The 15,337-nt window shown below is 37.5% G+C and overlaps 3 protein-coding genes across 5 annotated transcripts in view; 1 reads left to right on the forward strand and 2 right to left on the reverse strand.

Moving 5' to 3' along the window:
* The window catches only part of LOC107567185 (double C2-like domain-containing protein alpha), a 50,591-nt gene extending 48,387 nt beyond the window's left edge, over positions 1-2,204 (forward strand). For all 3 annotated transcript variants that reach the window (XM_016252830.1, XM_016252835.1, XM_016252841.1), the window contains one exon: positions 584-2,204. In XM_016252830.1, the coding sequence (XP_016108316.1) occupies positions 584-720 (137 nt within the window). In that variant the 3' untranslated portion in view covers positions 721-2,204. The remainder of the gene's footprint in view (positions 1-583) is intronic.
* A 1,343-nt stretch (positions 2,205-3,547) lies between these two features.
* LOC107567207 (zinc finger protein 32-like) lies at positions 3,548-6,582 on the reverse strand. Its single transcript, XM_016252850.1, has 2 exons — positions 6,175-6,582; positions 3,548-5,121 (listed from the first exon to the last, which is right to left on the reverse strand). Exons 1-2 carry the CDS (start codon positions 6,356-6,358, stop codon positions 4,142-4,144), a joined length of 1,164 nt encoding a protein of 387 aa, XP_016108336.1. The 5' UTR covers positions 6,359-6,582; the 3' UTR covers positions 3,548-4,141.
* A 4,472-nt stretch (positions 6,583-11,054) lies between these two features.
* LOC107567217 (uncharacterized) lies at positions 11,055-13,580 on the reverse strand. The gene is made up of 3 exons (XM_016252860.1): positions 13,201-13,580; positions 11,342-12,076; positions 11,055-11,197 (listed from the first exon to the last, which is right to left on the reverse strand). Exons 1-3 carry the CDS (start codon positions 13,388-13,390, stop codon positions 11,130-11,132), a joined length of 993 nt encoding a protein of 330 aa, XP_016108346.1. The 5' UTR covers positions 13,391-13,580; the 3' UTR covers positions 11,055-11,129.
* Between the last annotated feature and the right edge of the window lie 1,757 nt (positions 13,581-15,337).

Below are 15,337 nucleotides of genomic sequence, written 5' to 3' on the forward strand. Positions count from 1 at the left end.
ATAGACATAAGGAAAAACAAAATGTGTGTTAGCAAATATTAACATAGACAACAATCTAAAAACAGACGTCACGTTGGGGAAAATGTGTCAATTAAGGGGAAAATAATAAATTACTTAAATTGCACATTATAATCTACAGTATGAAATTTAATGGTCACTGAGATTTTGATATTATTTTTTTATTTTGAAAGATTAAACATGACAGCACAGGTAATCTAAATGTAAATATAGGGAGAATGAGCATGTAACATTAAATATCCAAAAATAAGATGACTTATATCAAGTTATTTTAAAATATCTATTTAATATCAATATTATATATATTTAAAAATCTCTTATTATCAGCTGATATATTACTGATAACACATGCATCCCATATGATATGCAATATTTTCAAGATGATTACTGCATTTGCTGATTTAAACATGTACAACTGTTTGATATGTTAATGACTGCATTCAGTAAATTCAGTATATACTAGCAGTTGACAGTAAACATTACTTTTTCATTCTGAACAGTCAGTCATCCATCCTTGATATTAAGACATATATATTTACACAAATCCTATACTCTTGAATGGCAGGTGGCGTGTGCCTGAGCTGTCACATCCAAGGAGATGCTCTTCGCCACTGGATGGACTGCTTGAGGAACAAGGGTCAAAGGGTGGAGCGTTGGCACATTCTGGCCAATGAGCTGCCTCAGACCACCTGCCATGATTGAGGAAGAATCCTGCCAGGAACGAGGAAATCAGTCATGATAGGTTAATGGATTTGATTGATATGAGGTGGACATGGAGATAATTATATGAGCTAAGTAGGGGCCAAGATGTTGGAAGTAAATTACACACTTTGTGCTGTTTAAAAGGAAAGTGGAGGATGGGCCACCAGTCGTCTTCTGACTTGGTGTCACTCAAAGCGAGTCCCCGCCCCTTTCACCCAATTCTCTCTCGCACGCTCATTGCTGCACGTTTTCTACACATTTTGTAACGTTGAAGTGTATTTTACTCTAATGAAATCTTGTGTAGCACAATTCTCTTTTTTGATTAACCGATTACAATGTATTTCAATGTTCAGTGCTTTCGTAATGCTTGCAGACAGCGCATCTTTAACAATATACGGGGGTGCATGTAAACTGCCTGCCATTAATGCATCAGAGTGATAAACACATGGTACCGCCATGACAACATGGGAAGGTCCTTAAGGGCTTGTCCTCTCAATGTTGTCAATCATATTTGAAACAAATACAATTTCATCAGGAGCAGGTTTCTGTGTTCTGCTAACAAATAGACTATCCATTTTGTAGCATGATGCAATGTTTACATTTTTTACTTTGCACCAACTCTGTTTTCCAAGGTCTCAAATTTGGCAGTTTTCAATTTCCAGTTGTTACTTTTCTTTAAAAAGGGGTTTTATGGACATGCTACAATTTGATATCGCGTACGTTAATTACTTGATATATTTTTGGAATCAAATGTTTATATGTGCCGTATACTAGGACTATCTGGAGTGCGTCTGCATGCGTACGCGTGTGTGTCGTCTGGTTGTTTTGTACCAAAAAAAGTGCTGTATTCTTGAGGGTTTGTGGTTTACATTTCTATAAGTGCTTATGTACAAATTGGAAATACATTTGAAATGCATTGCTCTTTAAGATGTGCGTCATTTGCCTGCATCCTCTCGAAGCGAGCTTAGAAACCTCTTAAGAATTACAATTCGCAATCGCTCCAGCAAGCAGAACATCTATCATGGCACACCACCAACATATAAGCATACTTCATCTGAATTATCTCATTCGCAAAGACTTCATTCTGGGAGTGACTGTGGTGTTGTTCATGCAGTTGTGGATTTGGGTATCTTTACACCAATAAGCAATAAGATACTCTCTAAATGGGATTCCAAACCAAGATAATATCAGCCTTTCCTACTGCGAAAAACCACTGCACTGATTCTGTGGTTCTTCGAGTTGCATCTGGTTGATTATGTGTTCAATGAGTAAATGGTAATTAGATGGCCACTTAACAGCAGACCACAGTGAGGTAAAAGTGTCAGTGTCACTGTATCTGGCCCGGGACATTGCCGCTATCATCATACAGCCTGGCCCTGGTCTGGGCGAATCCCCAGCAGTAAACATTTTGGATGGCTCCCTTATCTGACACAACCATTTCAAGTCTTGAAGATGAGTTTGATTAGGTGTTTGATTATATAATTTACTCGTACAACTGATAAAAGTATTTTTGATCTTGTCAAAACTAAAAATGTCATTATATAGAAGTCTTTATTTATTTATTATAAAAATCCCCATTGAGTTATAAGGTTGGGGGGTGTTGAGGGGGTGAACGAAATTAAGAAATATCTTGATTTTTAGTTGTTTAGTTTGGCTTATTTTGATGGTTGATTTGGCTCGTTTTACATAATTTTAAGTCATTTGAGGCCCCCTAGTAGGCCCTGCCCTGCTTGTTAAGAAACACTGAGCCTTAAAAACTATTATTAGGTACTTTATCTAATAAATTTAAATAATCCCTCAAGTCATACTGATTGTAACTTTTTTTTATTCACATAAAAACATTCCTTAATCATTTACCCACCCACATGTCATTCTAAACCTGTATGAGATATTTAGCAGAATGTCTAAGCTGCTCTCATCCATACAGTGAGAGTGGATGGGGGTCAGGGGGATGTCAGGCTCCAAAAAACACAAACACAATAAAAGTATCCTACCTATACATCTCATTTGCTATATTGCGAGCCTTTTAGTGTCATATGATGGCTTTGAGTAAAGAACAGTCCATAATTTAAAGCATTCACTGAAAATTTGACCTTATCTGACCACAGAAGAAAGTCTGTCATACAGGTTCGGAACAACATAAGGGTAGGTGAATGATAAAGAGAAATTCTATTTAAATTCTTAAAGAGTGAAACAAGCCCTTAAAGCAATGGTACTCAACCAGTGTTTTCCATAAACTATTTAGACATTGTTGTAGACAGTGGGGGGCCTTGGACTAAAAAAGGTTGCGTAAAAAAAAACCACTGCCTTAAAACTTTTGTAATAGAAAACTCTATAAATCTGAAAACTCTGCAAAACTCTATCCATTTATCATCTCCTACATGAAAAGTTTCAGCAAAAAAAAAGCCTCCAAGGGTGAACATATTGGTTCAATGAATGAGATGGCACATAAATATAGTTAGAAAGTAACTACACTAAATTTGAAATGGTTTGTCTCATTCTAAAAATGCTAAACATCGCCATCTAGTGGGATTTAGTGGAAACATTGTTTTTTTTCTCCAAACAACTTTGGACTTAAAATTCAATACATTACATAAGCCTTCACCTTCATATAAGGTTTGGTTAAACATTGCCTGGAATGTTCAAGTGAACCTAAACATCTTGATCCACTTGTTCAGATGTTTAAAATGACAGCCAACCAAAATAATGAACATTTCATTTCAAACTTATGACTTACTTTCTTCTGTGGCATGTAAAGGATGGTACTCTGAAGAATGTTGGTAAACAAACAGCTTCGATTCCCATTGACTTCCATTGTATTGGCAAAAAAATACAATGGAAGTCAATGGGAACATAAACTGCTTGATAACCAAAATACTTCAAAATAGACAATTCACAGAACAATGAGCATCATTCAGCTTTGGAGCAAATGATGACAAAATCTTTCATTCTCGGGTGGACTAGAGTTAACGTTTTTAGAAGGTTGGACTTTCATTCAAATATGATGCAAATATTATCTGCTGATAATAGAGAAACCCAAAAGAGTAAACACACTATCAATTCTCTAATCAAACTATTTAATTTAGCATATTAAAAGCAGCAGAAAACTACTGGCACTTGTTTGTTGCATCCTAATGGTGTGATGGCAGGGCACACGACAGCAACATGAAATGAATTTCAACAACACCATCAAACACTATACTCGAAAGGTTTTCTGTGGACGTGAAGATCATCATGTGACTTGTTATATTGTTCAACGTCTCTCATTCCTGCCCACGGGGGTCTCCCAGCGTGGCACATTTTAGATGTCTCTATTATCCAGCAAAGCACATGTCACGATCACCAGGGAAACCCTCCCATGAGTCTTTCCTGTAGCTTAAGATCCGTTTAATTTGGCTGCTGAGGCAGAAACACCATTGCCTCACCTATTATGAACACGCATGTGATTTCGACAGGTGTAGGCATCCTTAAAGCTACGTGCACACACAGGACAGTCAAACAGGCGGAGCCGCAGATGCACGCGGCTGTGGTTCCTCAACGTCCCATCATTGTTGAAGCGTTTCCCACACTGCGCGCAAGCGTACGGCTTCTCCCCTGTGTGAATGAGCATGTGCACTTTTAGCCGTGAATGATGGCGGAATAGTTTTCCACACTGTGGGCATGTGTGTGTCCCAGGAACTTTGACTCTTCCTCGTCCCCGTCCTCTTCCCATACCCTGCCTGACCTCACTGCTGAACGACGCGTGACGTAGGGGGTTGACTGCAACGTTAGCTATACCAAGATGAGAGTTGCCGCTAATAGTGTCGTTCCTGACCGATCTTGAGTCTGTGTTTTGATGAGCGGTGTTGTAGTTGACATGGGCTACGCCTGATACAGGACAAGAGGTCTTTAACACATTTTGGCTTATTTTACTGAGGGATACTTGCACGGTTTTAGCCTTTAGCTTCATACGTTTAGCTGATTGTAGATCAGTGGAATTCGATATACTGAACACTTTAGGATCAGACTTGTGGTTAATATCGGTAGTAGCTGGTAACTGAGCAGTGCAATGAGCTAATGGACTGTAGACGGATGTGTTAGCATCGGTGGACTGTGAATCGAGACTTTCAAAAGGCTCTGCTTTTACACCACAAGGAAATTCGTTTAAAGGTGATGTTTCAAAGTCCTTATCTGTGTGAGCCAGTGTGTTTGGTGACTGGAGACGAGGTATATCGATGTCTGATTCGGTCACCAGAAGAGCATGGTTGGAGAACTCTTCTACTTTTGTGCTGGAGAGCTGTTCGGTTTGTACCTGGTTCTGATCCTGATAGATCTCTGTAGGCATGGTTTCAGTTTCAATGCTAGAAGTCCACTTTAGATGCGGTGGTGGAGATGATGGGGCAGGGTTTGAAATAGCTGGACCTGTAGAAGAGGAAAGGTGTGACGTGATCAGGTGGAAAAATAGTATCCAAACACTAAACTAACTCATACTTAAGACTGGTATACAAACATGTTTTGCCAAGATTTTTGTTGCTGTAAGTCAGATTTTACAGAAAATTGTGTAGTGTATGATGTTCAGAGACCTAAAGTCTGATCTTCAGTCGTTTAATGTACGATGCCTAGTAGTTTAAAATCTGTTAACTTATTAAAAAGTCATATAGTTTATTCCTGCTTTATACAGTTCCAGATTCAAACATTTCCAGTCAGAAATTTGAATGTATGTTTTTATAAAGATCTTTGACTTAAAAGCTTTAATATGAATTACAGATTTTAACATTTTCACATTCAAAAATTGTTTTAGATACATAGACAAAGTTGTTTTCTTCAAGTGCCAGTGGTTTACCATTCACATAGTTTCATAATTTAAGTGAAACCTTTCTAGTCAAGCATGGTTTACCTAAACAAATAAGGATTCTAATTTATTATAAGCATTAACAGTCCAATTTTATAGTACATTCCTATAAAATTAATATATTCCTGTAGCTTAAACAGTAGAGCATTACCTAAAATCGACATTTTATTTGGCTGTAGTACACTATTTTTGTCTAGTTTTAGGGCAATACTTCGGTAGTTATTCAATATTTACCCCTCCTTTGACGATACTGGCGAAGTTACCTAGAATAATCCTGAAACGTACTATGGACATATGTCTAACTTATATGTAATTTTTCCTGTTCCATACATGAAATAGACTATTTTAAATATTAAACATTTACATTTACAAACATAACAGTAGCTAGATATTACCGGTACTAACTTCCCAAACTTACCATGACATGTGGTGTTTATTTCTTTCTTTATTTCAATTTTTTATTTGATTTGATTCTGTTTATTCTATATAATTATTATTGTACTGTTGTAACTATGGTTTTTTGGCGGAAACCATGGTTTCCATGGTAATTTGCCTATAGAAAGTAAATAACGGCTGACCTCGGCAGAACGCGCTATTTTCTATGAAGGGTCAGTGTAACTTACCGTTTGACTCGACGAGTTTCTCAATCTCCTTCAGTCTCCGTCTCAGATACTCGTTGTCCTTCTGCACGCTGTCCAGCTCTTTTTCATACTGCAGGACAGTCCCGCCGATCATGTCCATGATTTCATTCAGCGTCGCCATTAAGCGCTCCGTCAGAAACGTGTTGATGACCTGCAGCTTGGTCATTTTGCTGTTAGCTCGCAGTTATTTTATTTCGGCGTACAGTAAGGCAGAATGTAAACACAAGTGGTCCCTGTGGTCATATGACCATGTATATGTTCCTCTTTAACCACAGAAATAAACCGATTTAGCAGTGATTCAGCGCCAACCAAAGGAGAGGAGTCGAAGGTACAGAAAGAACTGTTCACACTTCTTCTTCTTCTGTTCCTCCTCCTTCTCTTCCTCCTCCTTCTTCTCTGGATTTACTGGTGGGTTGCAAACCAACTGGACAGAATGCAAACACCACCTAGAGTCATTTTTTCGTCATTATTGCTCTACCAGTTTTTGGTCAGATATTTAAAATACAGCCCTAAGTGAATTCTGGAATTCCAGAAGCTTGTAATCCTGTTCATATTCGGCACGTCTAATTAATGTTCTACTGTTTCTTTGTCTAACAAATATTACATAGACCCATGTGTTGTTTGTTGAGTGGGGCGTTTAGTCATTCTTAACCCTTTAAAGGGGTCATATGCCATTTAAATATTTATTTTCTCTTTGGAGTGTTACAAGCTGTTCGTGCATAGATAAGATCCCTAAAGTTGCAAAGACTAAATATATTTTAGAGATATTCTTTATAAAAGTTAAGACTTGTCCACGCCCTCCTAAAATGCCTCATTTAAACACGCCCCCACATATCTACGTCACTGTGTGGGAAGATTTGCATAATGCCACCCAAATGTTCACGCAAAGAAAGAAGGCGTAACTTTTATTCTCGCTGCATTATTGTTGCCGCCGCCATGTCCTGAAGACTCTGTGTGTTTCATTGTGAAAGCGAAACTACTTTGTTTGGTCTTCCAAAGTGTAAAAAGACAGTGTAAGTCATTAAAATCCGTAATTATGTCCCCACTGGATGCAACGAATGCCTCAAATGCTCCATCACAGTATGGTGAGGGGCGTAACATTTCTGTCACACGCTTGAGGTATTCGGCCAATCACCATGCACTGGATAGCTGGCCAATCAGAGCACACCTCGCTTTTCAGAACGATGAGCTTTGTTAATATCGATGCGTTTCATGAAAGGTGGGGTACAGAGGAGAAACAATTATGTACAGTATGTGAAAAATAATGTGTTTTTTTTTTTACCTTAAACCGCATAAACACATTTCATTTCACCAAATACACAAAATAATGTTATTTTTAGCAACATCATACGACCCCTTTAACATTCACCTCTAAAAGGAGATAATGAAAATTATCTATTATATTATTTAACTTAAAATTCTTATTAGTAGACATCTAATAAATAGCCTCAAGCATTTTTTTTTATTTATACAAGATTTAAAACTCTACCGTACGGTTGAGCTGTAAGTCCATGATAAATCTTAATTTATATTCAGAGAACTACAGTGCCTTGCGAAAGTATTCATACCCCTTCATTTTTTTTCATGTTTTGTTAGGTTGCTGCCTTATGTTAAAATTGCTTTAAATGACTTTTTTCCCCACGTCATTCTATACTCTATAGAAGTGTAATATAACTCCATACACTATAATGGCAAAGCAAAAAACAGGCTTTTATCATCTTTGCAAATTGATTAAAAATAAAAACTTAAATGATTCCATTGCATAAGTATTACTATCTGGGACAGTTGAAATTTAGATCAGGAGCATTCAAATTGCTTGTAGATGTTACTACATTTCAAGTGCATTTAAGCTGTGGCAAATTCAATTGAATGTGTATGATTTGGAAAGGCACACATGACTTAATAAAAGGTCTAACAGTTGAAAATGCATATCAGAGCAAAAACCAAGCCCTGAGGTCAAAATAACTGCCTGTAGAGCTCAGAAACAGGATTGCATCAAACCACACATCTGGGGAAGTGTTCAGAAAAAATTCTGCTGCATTGAAGGTTCACAGAATCACGTAACCTTCATTTAGACATTTGGAACAACCAGGACTCTTCCTAGAGCTGGCCTCCTGGCCAAACTGAGCAATTGATGGAGAAGGGCCTTGGTTAGAGTGGTGACCAAGAACCTGATGGTCACTCTAGTTGAGCTCCATGATCATATGTGGAGGTAGGAGAAATCTACAGAAGGACAAACATCACTGCAACACTCCACCAATCTGGGCTTTATAGCGGTGTGGCCAGACTCAATCCTCTCCTCAGTGAAGATGCATGAAAACACACTTGGAATTTGCAAAACAGCACCTAAAGGACCCCAGACTGTGAGAAACAAAATTTTCTGGTCTGATGAACCTCAGTTCCAAGCATCAAGTATGAAGGAAAACAGCTCCGCTCATCACCTGCAGAGTACCATCCCAAAAGTAAAGTTTGCTGGTAGCAGCCTCATGCTGTAGGGCTGATTTACAGCAGCAGGGACTGAAGGACTCATCAGAGTTTAAGAAAAGCACCAAAATATTGAGATAGCCTTAAAGAAAACCCAGTCCAGAGCATTCAGAACGTCAGACTGGGCAGAAGGTTCACCTTCCAACAGGACAATGACCCTAAGCACACAGCAAGAGTGGCTTATAGACAACTCTGTGAATGTCTTTGAGTGCCCCAGCCACAGCCTGGGATTGAACCCAATCAAATATTTCTGGAGAAACCTGAAAATGTGTGTCTGCCCCCATCCAACCTGACAGAGCTTGAGAGGGGAAGAGACAAGGAGATGAATGGCAGATAATTGCCAAATGCTGATGAGCAAATCTTGACACATCATACCCAAAAGGACTTAAGGCTGTAAATGTGCTTCAGCTAAGTACTGAGTTATTTCAGTTTTTTTAATTTTTAATAAATTGAAAAAGTTGTGACAGTTCTGTTTTTGCTTTGTCATTATGGTGTATGGAGTGTAGATTGATGTGGAAAAAAATTAATAACAAGCAGTTTAACATAAGGCTGCAACATAACAAAATGTGAAATAAATGGTTACTTTCACAAGGCACTGGTCAAATTGCTACTCCATGTCAATCGCATACAAAGAAAATACAGAATAATTAGAACAATTATTAACATAAATAACAGAGTGTCATATCTATTCACATTTTTCCCAGAACATTCTTGCGACCCGGTAGCAATTCTTCCACGGCCCAGTAGTGGGTCGCGACCCGGTGGTTGGGGACCTCTGAGTTAATGTCATCTTTTTGTTACTTTGAATACTATGCAAATGTCTGCCTTTCTCACATGTGTCCCAGTACTTCTGCCATCTATTACAACATGGTTGTTGAATCAAACACTTTCCTCCTTCCCTATTTAAATTGACTGTTATGTTATCATTTTCCAAATTAGGTGCTCCCTTAGCCATTTTGTCTGCTTTTTCATTTCCTTGTACCCCAACATACTGGTACCCACAGAAAGTGTACTAAAAGTGTACTCCCACCTTGTATAAAATAACCAATATTTCTGTGAATATATATCTTCGACATGATTGAAAAGTTTGAAAGCGTGAAAGTGATGCCACTGAATCCACTATGGTTACCATGGCAATTTTTAAAATAAGTTTGGTTTGACAGCCTGAAAGAATCCTTGACAATGATGTATGGAGAACCATATTCACCTCAGTTGATCCTCTGATTCTGTAAGTCATAATAATGAGTAACATGATGTATAATAATGTGCATGCACGCATACATTACTAATTAGCAGATTATTATTGTGAGACACATCATTATTATGAGGTTTCTCATTAATATGTGAAACTAAACCATTATTTTTGCCTGTTACTTCAGTTGAGTGAAAACAATGATTCTGTTAGTCATAATAATGAGACTTTCTCATAATTATAACTTAATATTTTATATTGACAGAAATTCTCATAATGATGATTAAGCATATCATAATAATGAGAAACATTCTTATAATTTAGTATAATTATGTATTATGATGACTTTCCCATAATTGAGTTAATGTTGTTTTTAGAAAGATTTAGAAAAAATTAATGACTTATGACGAGTATAATCTCATGAAAAACTTTCTCATAATGACTTCACGTCTCATAATAAGAAACTAAGTCATTACGAGAAAGTTTCTCATTATGACTTACAGAATCTTTTTTTTAACCCTTTGATGCACAACATGGGTCTAAAGTGACCCGACTGCTCAGCCAAGCATGAAATAAAGGAAATTAATATGGGTCATTTTAGACCAATGTTGTGCATTAGAAGGGGTTTTCAACGCTTGTGCATCAAAGGGTTAAAACTCAACTCTGGGCAGAAAGGGGCAAGGCTTGAGCATTTTTAACACATGCATAAACTTCCTATTTTTATGTTCCTATATCAATAAATACAAGATTTGGAAGTTAAACAAACTTTTTAAAAATGTTTAACTGGCTCACAGAAACAAAAACAAAAAAACTGAATTCTCAACACACTGTTAAACCATGATTCATTTATTGCAAAAATTACTATAAAAGACAAATCAAGTTTAAAACTTCAAACCTGAACATCTTACATTTCAGTGGGGTGGCAAAATATTCTGTAAAATTCTTAAATCTATTTCTTTTTATTAGTTTTCTTTGAGATTATTCTTGTCCTAGCTAGTATGTACATACTGTTATTTTGTTGACTGATGAAATTCATTCACTAGTTACTTACAGGCTAAAGATTGTGACATTTTTTCCCAACTCTTTCTCTGTAACCATAACCAAATAGCTTAGATGACTTATTGTAAGCTTACATTTCTGACTTCTCTATCTCAACCCACTCCATATGATGTAGGTTTTGATGAAACAATTTGTTTGAAAACATTTAAAGGTTGGCCATGATGCACAATAGCCAGTGTCCATACTGACTCAAGAGTGGTTTTCACACAGTCTTTCTCGTAATTTCTTTCATTCGTCTCTTCTTAGCACTGCCAAAGATTAGCGCATTTCCTGCAGGAATAACACAAAGATAATGTCTGGCTTTCCTCATATTTATCCTATTATTCAAGCACCGTAAAAGTAGTTGAACAGAAAAGACTATACATATATGCGCATATATAAAATCAGATGACAAATGATAATGTCAACATTTACCATGTTTCATCCGAAGGTGCTTTAGAAGAGCCGACGTTGTGTATTCTTTGCGACCACGAGATATGACGGCCCTACACATAAGGCACACTGCTTTGCTACAGTCTCCATCTTTTAGGGAGAAATACTTCCATACAGGGCTTGATTTGGCTATTGTCCTCTTTTGCATTTCACAGCATTTACTGCTACAGTAGGCCCTGTTTGTACATAATATGTTGTGATATGAAACGTGATTGGCATCATGAGATGAACTGCTATGCTGAGATACTGTGGCAGGAGCTTCGCTGTTAGCGCATATTGGCTGGTTTGGATGCTGTGCTCTGTAGATGTCTGAAGCCCCTAAAGGCAAATCTGGACTGTGTGGGGACCAGCTCTGATATGCATCTTCAGTGCTTCCCATTGCATCTCCTGAACACAAGCTGGAGTTCATGAATTCAACTTTGATTTTAGATGGGAAATGACAGTTTGTCATTTCATCCTCAATAGGATTTGTGTTGGTGTGATCGGCACACACGTGTGAGCCTTCATTGTTGATGCTGGCTTTTGATGGCAAAGCTACAGACTCCCTGTAAGTATCGACGGAGTACTCAGGCTTTTCCGGTTTTATGAAGGGATGTTGTTCACCAAGCCTCTGGCTTTGGTCCTGCTGGATCTCTTCAAAGGGTTCTGGCTCCTCATTCTGGCTGCAGATCCATCCGGGCTGCCCAGGGGAGACGGGCTGATAAGACTGCACAGGAGCTGAAAAAACAACAACAACATAATAACATTTACTTCATGCAGATAAAAAGATACTGTTGAACTGAAAATCCACGTGAATCTGTAATGTGCACTACAGCTACAATATGGATATTGAACATCTTTGATGACATTAGACTTAAAGATGTACAGATTTTGTTCCTCTGTTGATTTATTTATTAAAACAGAAAGCTGGATCAGAATATATTAGAAGGCTTCTCCTCACTTTTTTAAGAACCAGTCTTAGTAGTGATGAAATGGAGGTAGCGACAGATCTTTTCTTCCACATTGAGACACATGAGTACATTCGAGTGAAAAGAAAAATTCTAAGGCATGGACTGAATTCTAGTCATTGGTTGTTGATTGGATTTTGAGACACAGGCATTGTGCTCAATAATGCAAGCAGGTGAATGTGAGCTTGCAGTGGCATGCTTAAAGTTGACTAAATTATTGGAGAAGACATGCATAAGTCTCCAGAGAAAAGTAATTTCACCGGAAGACTGATTTATAATATCCTGATTAAATATTCGTCAGAAGAAGAAAAAAACATACAAATATGCATTTGGATTAATGGCTCATAATATCAATAACATGCAAACAGAATAGATGGGGTCGATTTTCATTTCATGTCGAGTTTAACTTATGTCACAGCAGTGAACCATCATTTGCTACTAGTTATTGTTGTGAAATGTATATTCTGAAGCATCTGATTGGACAAAAATTGGACACGCCCACGAGTGCAGGATGAGTCCGTTTCTGGTCCGTTTTCCAATTTCGAAAGAATTGAATAGTATTTCAGCAAATATTTAAGAGTACACTAGATAAAACTGGATTACACAGGATTAAAAGCAAAAACAGCATTTGTATTTAATGGACTACTTGACTCTTATAATGTGCATTTTTTCATATTATTATTACGGTCAGTGTTGATTCACACATCCTCGAATACCATGTAATCAAAAATAGATACACTTATGAATTACCTCGTGGTCATGAATCAAACATGGACTCGGGACCACAACACGCGGACAAATGAAAATATTTGATGTAAAAAAGATACAGATCAAGTCAAAATGTTATGCCCAGTTCTAAACATGACCGAGACATTCACCATATTTTCGTCTTACCGGCATTTGTTTCTTCGCTGAAGCACCCAGAGTCTCGCAACATTTCTTTCAATCGCTTGTTTTCGCTCCGGATTCGCTCCGTTTCCTCCTCATACTCCCGAACCGTTCTGCCGACTGTGAAGATGATCTCCTTCACAGCAGCCATCAAGCGCTCGGTCATGAAAGTGTTCAGACGATCCAGTTTAGTCATTGTTCTACTTTATTTCAGGTCGCTGAATTTAAACGACAAATACAGACAATACAGGTACCGATAACAACACAGACGAGCGCGTGAAAGTTCCCCCTTTAAAATCAAACCCCCAGCACATTAGGTTGCTGCGCTAGCTGAAGTGACTCTAGCACCCTTCACAGGACAGGAGGAGACAGTACAGCTTTTACTGTAAAGCCTTTGGCCAAATAACTTCGTCATTCATATGAGCTATGTTCAGTCATAGCTTCACACTCATGCACAGCCCTTTTAATGATAAACAGAGAATCTAATAAACATAATTCTATGAGATGTCATAGTGGCTTACATGAGATTGGAGCTAGACATCATCTTTATCGAAAACACTCGTTATCTCTTGGTACCTGGAATAAAAACAAAAAACCTTAAACAAGAAAACCAGTTCTCTGTGAAGAGATATTACCTTACAGAGATATTACTTGTTTGACAAAAAAAACAGTACACAGAATCTCTTGGATTATAATTTGCAACTAGACAGATGTACTGTTACTTCCTCTACTGTCAAAAATCTGGATGTTATATTAGACAGCAACTTGTCTTTTGAAAATCATATTTCCCATGTTACAAAAACAGCATTCTTCCATCTTAGAAACATTGCTAAGCTACGAAACATGATACCTGTTTCTGATGCAGAAAAGCTAGTTCATGCATTCATGACCTCTAGACTGGACTATTGTAATGCACTTCTAGGTGGTTGTCCTGCATCTTCAATAAACAAGCTACAGGTAGTCCAAAATGCAGCGGCTAGAGTCCTTACCAGGTCAAGAAAATATGATCATATTACCCCAGTTTTACAGTCTCTGCACAGCCTACCTATTAAGTTCTGTATCAGTTACAAAATATTATTACTTGCCTATAAGGCCCTTAATGGGTTAGCTCCTGCGTACCTAACTAGTCTTCTACCACGCTACAATCCATCACGCTCCCTAAGGTCGCAAAACTCTGGACTTTTGGTAGCATAGTCGCACGCAGTACTGAAATGGTCGCACTGTCGAGCCCTGGGCTTACATGAGATTGGAGCTAGACATCATCTTTATCGAAAACACTCGTTATCTCTTGGTACCTGGAATAAAAACAAAAAACCCTTAAACAAGAAAACCAGTTCTCTGTGAAGAGATATTACCTTACAGAGATATTACTTGTTTGACAAAAAAAAACAGTACACAGAATCTCTTGGATTATAATTTGCAACTAGACAGATGTACTGTTACTTCCTCTACTGTCAAAAATCTGGATGTTATATTAGACAGCAACTTGTCTTTTGAAAATCATATTTCCCATGTTACAAAAACAGCATTCTTCCATCTTAGAAACATTGCCAAGCTACGAAACATGTTACCTGTTTCTGATGCAGAAAAGCTAGTTCATGCATTCATGACCTCTAGACTGGACTATTGTAATGCACTGCTAGCTGGTTGTCCTGCATCTTCAATAAACAAGCTACAGATAGTCCAAAATGCAGCGGCTAGAGTCCTTACCAAGTCAAGAAAATATGATCATATTACCCCAATTTTACAGTCTCTGCACTGGCTACCTATTAAGTTCCATATCAGTTACAAAATATTATTACTTGCCTATAAGGCCCTTAATGGGTTAGCTCCTGCATACACTAAATATTGTAGAAACTTAATTTGCTGTAAAGTTGCTTTGCAACGATTTATATCGTGAAAAGCACTATACAAATAAACTTGAATTGAATTCTCTGTGGGGCAATCGTTCAGTTGAATCACAATGCATTGATTAATAAAAATTGTGTAAAAATTATATTTAAATAATTTAGCTTTTCAAGTGAAAGTATGGATACTGAGCAAAAAGTCAAATTATGTAGCCAAATGCATTAGAAAAAAAAGTTTTAAAGTCCCCCTGTAGTGAAAATCAAGTTTTTTATGTTGTTTATTTGTCTATGTGGTG

This window comes from Sinocyclocheilus grahami, unplaced genomic scaffold, assembly GCF_001515645.1.
Source record: "Sinocyclocheilus grahami isolate Dianchi unplaced genomic scaffold, SAMN03320097.WGS_v1.1 scaffold27.1, whole genome shotgun sequence".
NCBI lineage: Eukaryota > Metazoa > Chordata > Actinopteri > Cypriniformes > Cyprinidae > Sinocyclocheilus > Sinocyclocheilus grahami.